The sequence below is a fragment of the Dromiciops gliroides genome, chromosome 2 (assembly GCF_019393635.1).
Source record: "Dromiciops gliroides isolate mDroGli1 chromosome 2, mDroGli1.pri, whole genome shotgun sequence".
NCBI lineage: Eukaryota > Metazoa > Chordata > Mammalia > Microbiotheria > Microbiotheriidae > Dromiciops > Dromiciops gliroides.
The window spans coordinates 467694691-467709710 of NC_057862.1; the positions used below are offsets into that span (position 1 = coordinate 467694691).

At 44.3% G+C, this 15020-nt stretch overlaps 1 protein-coding gene across 1 annotated transcript in view; it reads left to right on the top strand.

The window, feature by feature from the left end:
• Window positions 1–735: 735 nt before the first annotated feature.
• Window positions 736–15020, top strand: part of TRIM35 (tripartite motif containing 35) — a 35827-nt gene continuing 21542 nt past the window's right edge. The window contains exons 1-2 of the mRNA XM_043986034.1: window positions 736–1206; window positions 14358–14453. Coding sequence (XP_043841969.1) covers window positions 778–1206; window positions 14358–14453 — 525 coding nt within the window. The 5' untranslated portion in view covers window positions 736–777. The remainder of the gene's footprint in view (window positions 1207–14357; window positions 14454–15020) is intronic.

Here is a 15020-nt window from a genome sequence, read left to right on the forward strand (position 1 = left end):
TTACAAAAAACAGTTTTTTCAGTCCAGATCCATGCCATTCTTTCTCTTTATCTATATATTTTATCACCTCCACCTCTTCCCCACTTGTGTCCTTTAGATGCCCCAGTTTCATTGTACTGCACCTCCATTTTCTCTGTAAAATGGGAATAACGGGAGGTGGCCCACAGAAAAGCATTTTGAAAAGCAAAAACAAAGCAAGCATGAAAGGGCTCATTCTCCACCAACAGAGGGAGTACCCCGCTTCTGATTAGTTAAGAACAGATCCAGAATCAAGACTACTGTTAGCTCCTGCATCTCAAACCCAGGCCCTTTGTGCTCTGGCCACGGGAGCTGGGATGGGGATAAAGAGGAGAGGGGAGGGGTTTCCAGGCACTCAGTTGAAGATCCCAGGTGAGAAACCGGGTTATAGGAGCGCAGCGCGGGTTTTGCTAGAGGTGGGGAGGATCTCTGCGTTTCAGCCCGGCTAGATCGTGTGGGTATGGGCAGGGGGTGAGGTGGGGTGTGGAATGAGAATAGAGGCGCCCGGCCCCACATCCCCCGCAGGGCACCTTCTAGCACCGCCCAGAAAGCAGTAGCTTTAAGAGAAGCAAGACTGACGGAAAATTAGCAAACCGTCCCCGCAGTGGTTGGCCAGCTGCGGTGTCACTCAGAACAGTGCGGGGGTGGGGAGGGTGTAGCGTGGGGTGGGCTCACGCCTGAGTCACCCGTGGGGAGGGGCCAAGGACAGTTTGGAAAGTTTGGGAGCTCAGGGCCGCGCGTCAGACCCGGGACGGCGGCATGGAGGCGGGGGCCGGCGGCGGCTCTGCGGGGCCGTCGCCTTCGTTCAAGGAGGAGCTGCTCTGCGCCATCTGCTACGACCCGTTCCGCGACGCGGTGACTCTCCGCTGCGGCCACAACTTCTGCCGGGGTTGCGTGGGCCGCTGCTGGGAGCTGCAGGACGCGCCCGCCTGCCCTGTGTGCAAGGAGCGGGCGTCCCCAGCCGGGCTGCGCACCAACCACACGCTCAACAACCTGGTGGAGAAGCTGCTGCGCGAGGAGGCCTGCCCGGCCCGCTCGCGGGGGCCCCGCTTCTGCCGCCTGCACCACGGCCAGCTCAGCCTCTTCTGCCTGGACGACAAGGAGCTGCTGTGCGGCTCGTGCCAGGGAGACCCGCGGCACCAGGGCCACCGCGTGCAGCCAGTGCAGGGCACGGCCCGCGACTACCGGGTGAGGGGTGCGGCCCGCCGGGCCACCAGTGGGCACTTCGGCCACGTGGGTGGAGTACTGGAGTGGGCGCACCCGGGGAGGCCGCACCGCACGCTTAAAACCCGGCGCCTGGGCTGGGCCCCCGGCCGCTCCTCGCCAGCCTGGAGTTCCCCTGAGCTTGAGCTTGAATTTGGCCCGGCCCAGCTTGGCCCCGCCCCCTGCTTAACTCGCTCTGTTCCCGCTCTACTGACCGCATCCCTTCCTCCCCGCCCCGGGCCGAAGCGCACGAGGGGCCGGCGGGATGAACATAAAATTTTAGAATTATCCATAATTGTTAGAGGTCTCAGGAAGCCTTTCCTGGTCCCCCTCAGTCTTTCTTGCAAAAAGGGACAGGATTTTCTGTCCCAGGGCTCTTCTGCTTAATATTCACTTTCCAGCTTGCTTAGGGCAAGTCTCTTTCCCGCTTTCACCTTAGTTTCCTAATCTGTAAAATGAAGCAGTTGGACTAAATAACTTCAACGCTTGCTCCCTTCTAAGGCTGTACACACGATTCTATGACAGAATGAGAATTTGCAGTTATATAGTGTTGTATACTTAAAACATTTTCCTTACCCTGTGAGATAAGATATCGTCACTGTTTTACAACAGATCAGAAGATTTAGGCTCAGAGGGGAGTAAGGGTCAGGGCTAGAATTTGAACCCAAATTTAACGTTCTTTCTTCTTGATCACACTACCTTTACATCAGTGTGTGCCCCAAACCTGAAAATGACAGGATAATTTCATGTGGTTTTTAGCTATTGTTGGGTAAGCCTGGCAAGCTGAAATACACCATCTGAGATTCCCTTCCTCCTCCCTCCAGAGTAAAAGGTCAGAGCAGTTCCCTCCTGTCCTGACCAGGTCTTAGGTTTTCTGTAATTGGAAGGGGAAGAAAAGAAGGGAATTAATTCAGTGGCCTATGAGTATATTGCTTATAAGATTTTAGTTAAATCCCTTGACTGGGTAAAGAGGTGTGATGTCAGCCCCTGTCACTTCTTGGTATTCCTATCCACCTTCACTAGGCCTGCAACTCACATACTATGAAAGATGCTGAACAAATGCCACTATGGGGCTACTCAAATCTGTCCTGTTTCAGGGCCATGCCTGAAAATCCAAAGAATGGCAAAAATAGACCCTTCTTCCAAGGAGCTCACAACCTAATGGGGGGAAAAACATGCAAACAAACCGTGTCTATACCAGATCCATACAAGATATATAGACACTAACACAGGACATATACAGCAGTAGTGATCTGGAAAGAACAGCCAGAATGTCCCAGGGGTTGGGGAGTCGAGCCCCAGGAAAATCGATAAACATTCTAGAAGCAGTGGGAGTGATTTGTTTCCTGTTGCCAAAGTAAGAGGAGGGAGCCTTGATGGGGAGCCAGTCATAGGGAATTAAGTGTTGGACAGTCAAATGGGAGATGAAGCAGAGTCCAGGGGTCAAGGACCAAGGAGCTACAGCAGGCCATGCGCATCCACACTGACTGATTTACCGATTGGGCATTATAGATTCAGGGTCACCCAGGGCATGGTCTCAGGAGGAGAAGCCTCATTCATTTTCCTTGGAGGAGAGCAAATTACAGGAAAATTTCAGTGGATGCCACATTGGATCTGGAGTGAAAGGACCTGAGACCACAACCTATCTCTGCCACCTTTGTGACTTCAGGCAGGTCACTTCACCTATGGTTTCATCTATAAAATGAGGAGAGGAGATAAATGTTAATATTTAAAAAGCATTTAGTAACATTTTCCTTCCTGCCAGGCTCCAGGGATACTCATAAATGGAAGTGAAACACCCCTTGCCCTCAGGGTCATTATATTCTAATGGGGCAAGAGGACACATAGGGGGAGCCAGAAGGGAGGTCAGGGGGAAGCCGTACTCAAAGCATCCTGCTTTGGAAATGGCTGGAAAGTGATGTGAAGACCTGGCTCTGGGAAAGATAAAGACAGAAAATCGCCTTTCAGGGCCCACGGTGGTCTTGTGGGAAGAGTCCAAGGTTCAGTTGGGAGGGGGATGAGGCTAGATTGCCGATGACATGGTTCTGCAATGTGAGGGAAGTGTTGGACTGGGTGACTTCTAATATCTCAGCTCGAAAACTTTGATCCCAGGAAATTGAGCTTCAAATGCCTGCCTCCTACAGGACATATGTAGAGCTAGTGGGGACTATGGAAGTTATCTACTGCAAGCCCCTCATTTTACAGATGAGAGAACTAAGGCCGGCAGAGAGATTGAGCAATTTGCCTGCAGTCACACAGGTAATAAGGAGCAGAGCCCAGGTTCCAACCCTTGATTCTCTGACACCACCTCCAGAGTTCTTGCTGACTCTTCCCTGCCATGACCATGGAATACCAGAGTTTGAGGTGTACCTCATCCCTTTCTTCCAGCAACATCTAGGACCCTGGAAACTAAGTCTCTGGCCACTTTTAACCCTTTCCTTTGAGAGGAGCTCAGATAATCAAGCAGTGTAGAAAGAGGGCTGGCTTTGTCTCTAGCTTGGAGGAGCTGGACTTAAATTCTAGTTCTGGGACTGAGTACCTATGGGGTCTTGTGTGGCAAGGCCTTTCACCCTCCTGACCTCAGTTTCCTGCAGTATAAAATGAAGGGGGTGGACTAGATGAGATCCAAAGTACCTTCTGGCTTTAAATCTGTTCCTACATATTGGATGAACCCCCCAGCATCCCTTTACCCAGGCTTACTTCAATTCAGTGAACATTTACTATCTGTCTTTAGTGCTGGAGATACAAAGATAAAACCAAACCAACTCCTGCCTTCAGGAAGCTTCAATTCTATTACATATGGGGAGTGAGGAAGGAGATATCAAGAGAAGTAGGATGTACAGAAGCCAGCCAAGACAGTAGGTTGAGAGAAACAGAAGGAGATATCAGAGGGTAGAGGGTAGCCTTGATGACAGGAAGTTATCCTATGCTGTGCAGGGGACTTTGGTAGTGTTTACCTTAATGGTAGTGTTTTCCCTTTGGTGAAAATCTCTAGTTTATCCTGTATGTATCTTGTTTGTTTCCATGTTGTCTCCTTCAGTGGACTGTAAGCTTCCCCAGGGCAGGGACTGTCTCTTGACTTTTTTTGTCTTCCCAGTGCTTATCACAAGGCCTAGCACATAGTAGGCACTTATTAAAAGCTTGTTAGGGGCAGCTAAGTGGTGGTTAGAGTGCCAAGCTTGGAGTCAGAAAGACTCATCTTCCTAGGTTCAAATCTGGCCTCAGACATGAGCTGTGTGACCCTGGGCAAGTCACTTAAACCTGTTTGCCTCAGTTCCTCATCTATAAAATGAGCTGGAGAAGGAAATGACAAACCATTCCAGTATCTTTGCCAAGAAAACCCCAAATGGAGTCATGAAGAGTCAGACATGACTGAAAAAATGACTAAACAATAACAGCTTGTTATCTGACCAAAAGGCAATAGAGAGGCATGTGGTGGGCATAAGCATAGTACCTGGCACCTAGTAAGTGCTTAATAAATGTTTACTGACTGCTTGTCTAAAGAGTCCAGGATCTGAGAACTGAAAGAGGCCATCTGATACAACCCCTTCATTTTATAGAGGAGGAAACTGAGATTTAAGTTAAATGACTAGCCCAAGGTCACACAGCTAGTAAGTGACAGAAGCAGGGCTCAAACTCTGGTCCTCTGATGCCAAATCAATGCATTTCCCACCATTCAAGGTTTCTTGTCCAGGGACTTGTTGTCCTAGGTATTATTTATCAGCAGCATCCAACTGCTTCCAGAAAGAGTCTCAGTGCTAGAAAGGACTTATGTAAGAGGATGCGTACGTGAGACTGGAGGCTTCAGAGGGGAGTGGCAGCAACCAGATCAGGAAAGAAGAGCCTCGCCCAGAATTCTGTAAAACATGGCAGACAAGGTCAGGGACAGCCCAAATAATGATATATATGAATGTCAGGGACTCAGAAAAATAGTGGACCAGCCTAGAAATGGCGACAAAATGTCTTTAAGGAAGGAAGTTTAAATGGGAGTAGCTTGGGAGAAGCTCAACTCAGAGGACTGAGAGGAAAATCTCATGCAGGCAATTGGTAGAAGTGAGAGGCTTTGAAGGACAAGCCAACTCTGGAATTATCACTTCCTAGGACAGAACAAAAAGGCTATGCTACCTAGTTTAGCAATAGGATCTTAGAATGTTAGTGCTTGAAGGGACCTTAGGATCTAATCAATTGCTGAGAGTTAACATTCTACAAGAGGAAGACAACAATGTATACAGATTCATATAATATGCAAAATATATCGAGGTTCAGTCCAGTCTGACTCTTTGTGACCCCATTTGGGGTTTTCTTGGCAGAGATACTGGAGCGGTTTGTTATTTCCTTCTCCAGCTCATTTTACAGATGAGGAAACTGAGGCAGACAGGGTTAATTGACTTGCCAGGGTCACACAGCTAGTGTCTGAGGCCAGATTTGAACTCAGTAACATGACTCTTCCTGACTCTAAGTTTGACACTCTTTCCACCGGGCCACCTAGCTACCCCTATAAAATAAGCAGTAGCGATTGTTCCTCCAAAAAGCCACTTCATGTCTCTGCTCTGGCCATTTTCCCAGGCTGTTTCCCATGCCTGGAATGTTCTTCCTCCTCATCTCTTTCCATTTCCTTCAAATCCAAGCTAAAATCCCACTTCCTACAGGAAGCCTTTCCCAATCCCTCTTATTTCTAGTGCCCTCCCTCTGTGGATTATTTCCTATTTATCCTGGGCATTTGTACATAGTTCGTTATGGGGCTGGGACATAATCTGGCCAGCTAAACTAAAGAATGTAGGTCTGGGGTAACTCTCCTTGAGGATCTAAACTAAAGGACAGACACACCTTGGAAGTAAGGGAGATAAACCCATTAGGCTTGGCTGCTGCCCAGTCATTGCCAGGGGCCAGAGAACTCCAGAAATCAGAACAACCATCCCTCACCTGACTTCTCCCAGCCCACCCTCAATAAGGGTTCAGGTGATCACTCCATTTACCCCCTATAAAAGCTTCTGCCTTTCTCCTGTTCGAGGAGATAGGTACCTCAGAGAATCATCTCTGAACCATCTTCCCTTGAGAGAATACCTTGGCTTCTCTCTCGGTCTCCTTTCTCTAGTGCCTAAATAAAAGATTATTTTATTCTAATTGAATTTTGTGTGCAAGAGGGTGTGATTCTTTAAAGAGGAATACCTAAGGATCCCCACCAACAATTTCCCCCGTGACAGTTTGCATATTGTCTCCCTCACATTAGAAAACAGGCCCAGACAGCTGGATATCTGACAGCTAAGAAGTGGCAGAGATATGCTGGGAATGCTGGGAATGCTGGGCCTCTGGCCCCAAACCTGGCCAGTCCCACCCTTCCCACACCTTGCTGGAGATCATCTGAGCCCACCTTTGTCTTTCAGCGAAAGAAAACCTGAGGCCCCAAAAAGCTCATTGATTTGTCCCGGGTCAGTCAACTAGCAGTGTGGCTCTGTGTGGGTCACTTCCTCCTTGGGCCTAGTTTCTTTAGCTTTAAAACTAGGGGGTTTTAGACTGATCTCTAAGGACCTCTTCAGGTCCATGACTCGGTGGTATCTTCTGACTCAGCTCAGCACCACTCATAACCACATCTGAAATGGCTTGATAGGTCAGCTTGCTAAAGGAAAGACATATTTGCTGCTAAAATCATGATAGCAGAGTATAACGTGAAAAACCACTGGGAAATGACATAAAAGGAAATTACAGAAGTATTGCAGGAGAATGAATTCATTAGGTCTAAGAAGAAAAAAGGAAAATGTTGCCTCCTAGAGGAGGTTGGAAACTTCTCTCCAGGGGATATGGAAAGAAGGCTGAGTGTTATTCTTTTCTTTTCTTTTTTTTTTTTCCTTTGGTCCTCAAAAATTTAGAGAGCTACAGTGTGGTAATGGACCAGGAAAATATGTAAGCCTCAATTGGTTAAGGCCTAGATTATTTAAGGAACTGTGCAAAGTCATATAGGAACTTGTAGGATGGATAGTCATCTTGCTTAAAGAATGAAAAAAGAGAAGTATTGTTGGGGAGTGGATAGAGCATCACACTTGGAGCCAGGGAGACCTGGGTTCAGATCCTGCCTCAGATACTTATTTGCTGAGTGACCTTGAGCAAGTCACTTCACCTCTCTGAGCCTCGGTTTCCTCATCTATAAAATGGGAACAATGACAGCATCTAGCAGTTACCATATGCATCTTGCTCTTTATGAGAAAACAAGGCTAAGAACTGCACATGGTGGGAAGGAGTAGATAGCTTACAATCCGCACAGTTGAAGGGAGAACCCACCTGAATGAGAGCTGTTGGAGAAGTTGCTAATCAAGCTGTTCCCCATATAGATCTGTCATCCAGCCTGTCATGCCTAGAGAATCATTGAAATATATAATTAAATGACTTAAGTTTCTGGGCACCTTGATAATGATAGAGTCTTGGGGCTTTGTGTGTGTCTCTGTGCTTGTCTATACATGTATATAAACAGTGTTTCAGAGTAGCAATACTCCAGGCCCCATTTGCAGACAGATATCAGCTGTGTGCATATATGAATTGTTATCCTTGGATTATAAGGACATATAAGCTTTTTGTTATTGTTATTTTTTAGTTTTATCTGATTCCTCATGAACCCATTTGGGGTTTTCTTGGCAAAGATACTGGAGTGCTTTGCCATTTCCTTCTCCAGCTCATTTCACAGATGAGGAAACTGGTATAAATAGGGTTAAGTGATTTGCCTAGGGTTACACAGCTAGTGAGTGTCTGAGGTCAAATTTGAACTCAAGGCTTCCTGATTCCTGGCCTAGTACTGTATCCACTACTCCACCTAGCTGCCCTTCTGTTTATTAATATTTAAAGAAAAATATTGTATGGTACATATGTCCAAGGGAAGAGGCCTGAGCATTTAGCAATCCATTTATTTAATACTGATATCTTTTGGCATTGTATTTTTCTGCACTACAGTGCAAAATAACATTAACCTTTGAAATACATTTCTCAACCCTTATGGAATCATTGTTTCAAGCTCTTATCTGGTGCAAGAATCCTGTGTACGCCATCCTTGGCAGGCAGCCAGCTAAGCCCACATTTTCCCCCAAGGTTCTAATGAGCAATTTTTTCATATACTTTGCTGAAATCCAGGTATATGCTTGTCTTCAACATTCAATGTCACTCGCCAAGGATTTATGAAATTCCTACCTTGTGCCAAGGCTGGCTGTGCCAACTGCCAGGCTGGCACTTATTTAAGTACTTTAAAATGGGTTAATGATCATGATCTAGATTTTGCCTCCAGTGGTGCCAATCTACCTATCCTTATGTGTGTGTGTGTGTGAGTGTGTGTGTTTTTCCCTAGGGCAATGGGGGTTAAGTGACTTGCTCAGGGTCATACAGCTAGTAAGTGTCAAGTGTCTGAGGCTGGATTTGAACTCAGGTCCTCCTGAATCCAGGGTTGATGCTTTATCCACCGCGCCACCTAGCTGCCCCATACCCATCCTTTTATCCTATATGATTCTTGTGTAAGTCCTCTCATAAATGTTTTACTGAGGATCCGCCTGTTGGGCCAGAGATCTTCCCATGAGCCTTTTAATATTCAGAATTATCAGTGAAGTGCTCAGGGCTGTTCCCATGTTATCTTCTGCTCTCACCACATGACTGATGTACTTCCTTTTCTGATCATGCATGAAATGGTTCTCGCCACTTCTTGTACACCAGTCATCTTTGGTAATACATTACAATCTCCTTAATTCTACCATGCCCCTTGGACCACCTACCATTTTGATTCTTTAGAGATTGCATTACCAAAGATTCACGGCATCATTGAATCTACTAACCAGTTTAACACAATTGTTTTGAGACTGGATCTCCCTATTTTGCCTAGGCTTTCTTAGGCAGCCTGGTGGCCCTCTGCTCCTGCGGGGTTAGACTGAGAGTTGACGCTTGATCGTCTTTAGCCTTGCTGGAGCTCAGAACTCCCAAACTCAAGCAGACCACCAGGCTTAGCCTCCCTTGGTAGCCTGGATTAAAATAGTGTGCTGCCACACCCAGCCTCTAATGTGATTTTTTTAAAGTGTGTACATATATTATGTGGGATACACAGCAGCTCTGAGATTAAAAGTCATAGAAATTGAAAGTGACCTCCAAAACTTACCAGAAGTCATGTCTTTTCATCTAGTCGATTTCTTAAGATATATTATATTATACTGCCAAGTTTGACACCATGTGTGTTGATGTACAAATATGGAACAAGAAAATGAAAGGGTGGGGGCAGCTAGATGGCACCATGGATAAAGCACTGGCCCTGGATTCAGGAGGACCTGAGTTCAAATCTGGTCTCAGACACTTGACACTTACTAGCTGTGTGATCCTGGGCAAGTCACTTAACCTTCATTGCCCCACAAAAAAAAAAAAAAAGAAGAAGAAGAAGAAAAGAAAATGAAAGGGTGGAAGAAGGCAGATAGCAATCTAATTAGCCAATGAAGCCTGGAAAGCCCAATTTTCATTAAATAATAGAACATCTAAAGTAGAATACCCACCTTTCTTGTTTTTAAAAATGTTATCAGGGCAGCTAGGTGGCGCAGTGGATAGAGCACCGACCCTGGAGTAAGGAGTTCCTGAGTTCAAATCCGGCTTCAGATGCTTGACACTTACTAGCTGTGTGACCCTGGGCAAGTCACTTAACTCCAATTGCCTCACCAAAACAAAACAAAACAAACAAAAAACCAACCAACCAAAACAAAACAAAACAAAAAACAACCAAAAATGTTATCTTTTGTTTTTTTATCACCTATATTTCCCATTGTGTCCCTCCCCACACCCTTTCCAAGAACCATCCCTTATAATAAAAAAAATTTTTTTAATGAAGAAAAAAGTTGAGAAAGACTTAACCAAGATTTTCTCCCCTATTCCTTATCCCACATCACCCATATATGTGTGTGTATATCCTTTCTGACACTATTTCCTCCTTCACCCCTGTCACACATGAAAAGTGTGACTCTATCCCAAGTCAAACTCTTCTTCATATACAAGTGTTCCCATTCCATCCTGTTCTCTCCTGCAAAATGCTCCTATCATCCCTACTCTGTCACTGATCCTTATTCACTCCCAATCTACAGGCTGCTTAGTGCCTATCTTTAAACATGTCCATATCACCAATGCTCAAAAAACTTGATTTCTCAATCCCTACAATTACCCTATATCTCTCCCCGCTTTTTGTGGCCAAACTTGGAGAAGGCTATTCCCAATAAATGCTTCCACTTCCTTTCCTCTCACTCTCTTTTTAACTCTTTGTAGGCTAGCTTCAGATCTCATCATTCAACCAAAATGGCTCTCATCAAAGTTACCAATGATCTCTGAATTGACAAATCTTATGGCCTTTTCTTAATTCTCATCCTTCTTGACCTCTGGAGTCTTTGAGATTATCATTCACCCTCTTCTCATTCATACTCTCTTCTCTCTAGTTTTTTTTTTTGTGAAATTGTTCTCTCCTGGTTATTCTTCTACCTGTCTTACTGCTCCTTCTCTGTCTCCTTTCTTGGACCTCCAACCAGGTCATGCCTGCTAAAAATAGGGGTGCACCAAAGCTCTGTCCTGGGCCCTTTTCTCCCTTTATATTATTTTACTTGATGATCTCATTAGTGTTTATGTTTTCAATGATCATTTCCATTGAGATGATTCTCCATTTTATTGTCCAACCTTAATTTCTCTCCCGACCTCCAGTCTCACATTTCCATCTGCCTATTAGACATCTTGAAATGAATGTCCATTAGACATAGTAATTTCAACATGGCCAAAACTGAAATCATTCCCTATTATAGTTGAGGGTACCACCACCTTCCCAGTCACCGAAGCTCAAAACCTAAGTGTAATCTCAATACTTCACTGTCTTTTATACTGCACCCCACCTCACCATCCAATCAATTGTCAAGTCCTATCATTTCTACCTTCATAATATCTCCCTTGTAAGTCCCATTCTCTCCTTTGACTTGGAGCATGCCTTCATCACCTAATGCCTGGACTGTTGTAATAGCTTGATCTCCTTTTCTCAAGTATTTCCCCATTCCAAGCCATCTTCTACTCAGCTGCCAAAGTGATCTTCCAAAAGCACAGATCTGACTGTATCACCCTACCCAACCACCACCAGGCCACTCCCTGTCACCTCTGGGATCAAATATAAAATCCTCCATTGAGCTTTTAAAGCTCTTCATAACCTGCCCTCTTCTCACCTTTCCAGACTTCATACACCTTCCTCCCCTCTCCAGACTCTGTGAGCCTGTGATGATGGCCTCCTTTCTGTTCCTGAAACAAGTACTCCATTTCCTGACTTTGAACATTTTCACTGGTGCCCCATGCCTAGAATATTGCCCCTCTTCATTTTTTCCTCCTAGATTCCCACAAGCTTCAGTTAAAGTCTCACCTCTGCAAGAAGACTGTCAGTCCACCTCAACCTCGATATCTTCTTTCTGAGACTAGCCTCAATTTATTTTCTATATTATAGATCTTATTTGTATTGTACTTTGACATCAAGTGGTTATTCAATAGCTAGTTGTTGAAATAACCAGCTCCCTGAAAAATGTTCTTATGACACACTTTTAATTTGAATGGCATCATTAACATTTTCTCCATCACTTTCTTAAATCTAGACAGTCAACAAAATAATTAATCAAGCCCTGATTTATAGTATTTTCCAATTTCTGAGGTATAAATGCCCACACTGAAAAATTTCACAGGTTCAAATTGGCTCCAGCACACCCCTGATTGTTTCCCTCATTAGACTATGAGCTTCTTGAGAGAAAGGACCTTTTTTTGGCCTTTCTTTGAATCCCCAGCTCTTAGCCTGGAACATAGTAGGTGCTTAATAAATGCTAATTGGCTGACTGACAAATATATATATATATAAAAGACTGATCTTATATGTAGTGTCCCAAATTGATCATCAAAGGTAAAGGAGGTTTCTTTTTCTCTCTCGTCTTTAGGGCCACCAATTTTCTAAAGTTGTAAGATAAATGAATCATTCTGATTTCAAATACACTTTAGAAAAAAAAAGGCATAAATATAGGTATAGGGGCAGCTAGGTGGCGCAGTGGATAAAGCACTGGCCCTGGATTCAGGAGTACCTGAGTTCAAATCTGGCCTCAGACACTTGACACTTACTAGCTGTGTGACCCTGGGAAAGTCACTTAACCTCCATTGCCCCGCAAAAAAAAAAATAGGTATAATTTGTTTCTCAGTGAAGAATTCACCTTGCTATGTGTTGCTACCTTTAGTTGTTCCTTGCTTATTAACAGGACCCAGAAATTCCACATCCAATGGATTCCTGGAATCATCCTGACAGAAGCTATTTATTATTGTCTCTAAGTAGTATGTGCAATAAATATGTTTGATGAATCAAATAGCTTGATGGAAGGTATTATTATTATTGTATATAAGCAGCATATACAGAAAATCTTTTTCATTTAAAATTAAACAATGGGGTGCAGTGGATAGAGCACCGGCCCTGGATTCAGGAGGATCTGAGTTCAAATCCGGTCTCAGACACTTAATAATTACTAGCTGTGTGACCCTGGGCAAGTCACTTAACCCCAATTGCCTCACCCAAAAAAATTTAATTTAATTTAATTAAACAATGTAGTATCTCCCCCCCACACACACCTGTCTCCCTCATGGTGTAGTAGACTTTCATTTGAATGATCAAAAATGATAACAATTTTGATGACTTCTTATCATGGGATCAGAGATCTAGAGCTGGAAGGGAACTCTGACACCATCTCGTCCAACCCCCTCATGTTTCAGAGAGGGAAAGTTAAGTGACTTGAACAAGGTCATACAGGTAGTAAGACTTACTGTATGTTAGTTAGATTTTGGTTTTAGGTCTAGATCAGTCATGATCTACTTGGACAAGTCACCTTAACTCTTGCAGCTTCAGTTTCCTTATTGGTAAAATTCAGCCATTGGGCTGGATGGTTTCTGAAACACTTCTCATTTTTCAAATTCTATCATTCAAAAATTTTTGAATGATTTTTGAGATATAGGTGTTAATATGTGGCAATGTAATATGGTGGTGGGACGGGGAAGGGAACAAGCATTTATTCAGTGCCTACTATAAGTCAGGCATTGTGCTTAGTGCTCTCATTTGGTCCTTAGAACAACCCTGTGAGATAGGTGCCATTGCTACCCCCATTTTAAAGTTGAAGAAACTGAAGCAGACAAAGGTTAAGTGACTTCCTCAGAGTCACTAGTAGAAAGAATACTGGTCTTGGATTCAAAAGATGCAAATTCTAATCTTGGTTCTGACTCCCAACCCTTCTTTTCAGCTTCATTGTATAGTATTTCCCCTCCTCCTATGGAGAATATATCTACCATCAGGCCAAACTGGCCTTTTCTTTATTCCTTGGACACGTGACATTCCATCTCCCATCTCTATACTTTAGCAGTGGCTGTGCCCCATGCCTGGAATATACTACCTCTTCACCTCTGCTTCATAGACTCTCTGCCTTTAAGATAAAGCTCAAGTACTTCCACCTTCTACCTGAAGCCTTTCCTGATATCCCTAGCTGCTAATGCCCTCTCTCCCTTGTATATGTCATATATATTGGTATATGTACATATACACACATGCGTGTATATACACACATGTATGTATTGTATATAAAATACAATATATTGTATTGTTGTATATACACAGATTCCTTCCCCCCTACCAAAAAAAAATTAGAACCCTCCAGAGAAGGGATGGTTCCCTTCTTTGTATTTGTATTTTTAGTCCTTAGCACAATGCCTGCCACATAGTAGGTACTTCATAAATCAATTCGACCCCAAAATTCTAGCCCACATCAAATGCTTGTTGATTGATTGATATTTACCATCCTGTGTTAGGCTATGTTACTCCAGGCAAGTCACAGTAGTTCTTTAGTTTCTTCCTTGATCAAATGAAAATTATAATACTTATACTACCTGCCTCACTGAATTGTTGTGAGGAACCATTTTGTAAACCTTGAGGTGACAGGCCAAGGTGTGTTATTACTGTTTATTAATCACAAAGGATTTTAGAAATATCAATGGCTAACATCCTTGCTTGTCGCGGGGACCTAGGAGAATGGAAGATTAGCAAAGATGAACATACCTGACTCATGACCTCCTTTTTTCTTGTCTTCTTTTTCATCCAGGCGAAGTGCAGGAATATGGAGCACTGTCTTCGGGAGAAGGCGAAAGCCTTCAGAGCTATGCGTCGTTCTTACGAGGCCATCGTCAAGCATAATCAGGTGAGTGTCCCACAGGGGAAGCTGTGTGATGCAGAGCTTCTGCTCAGGACAGAAGGCAAAGGGGAAAGCAGAATGGTAGGCAAAGGAGCTGGGTAGGCACCGAACGTGGCACCTGGCTGATACGGTAACCTAAAAAAGAGGGCAATAACTTTGCCTGGCCCTAATACAGTGTGGCTTTTTGTACAGAACTTCTCCCTCTGCATCCTTCTGTTTTGGGAGCCCTAAAGCTTGCCCTACAGTCTCTGCCAGAGATAGAGGTACAAGAAAGAAGGAAGGAGAGCAAAAACAGTGTAGACACTTGGATGAAAGGAATAAATGAATGAAAGGTGGAGCTTGGAAGATCAGGACTATAACTTGGGGCTATTCCCTCTTCCTGACTCCTGCTGCAGCCGGCTTTGTCCAGGTCCTCATCTCTTCTCTCCTAGTTTGATGCAGTAGCCTCCTAACTGGTCTTCCTGCCTCTCCTCTATCCCCTCTACAACTCTCCTTCACTCTGTCACTCATGGAATCTTCCTACCTAATGCATTGTTCTGATCACATTACTCCTTCATTTAAAAAAAAAAAAAA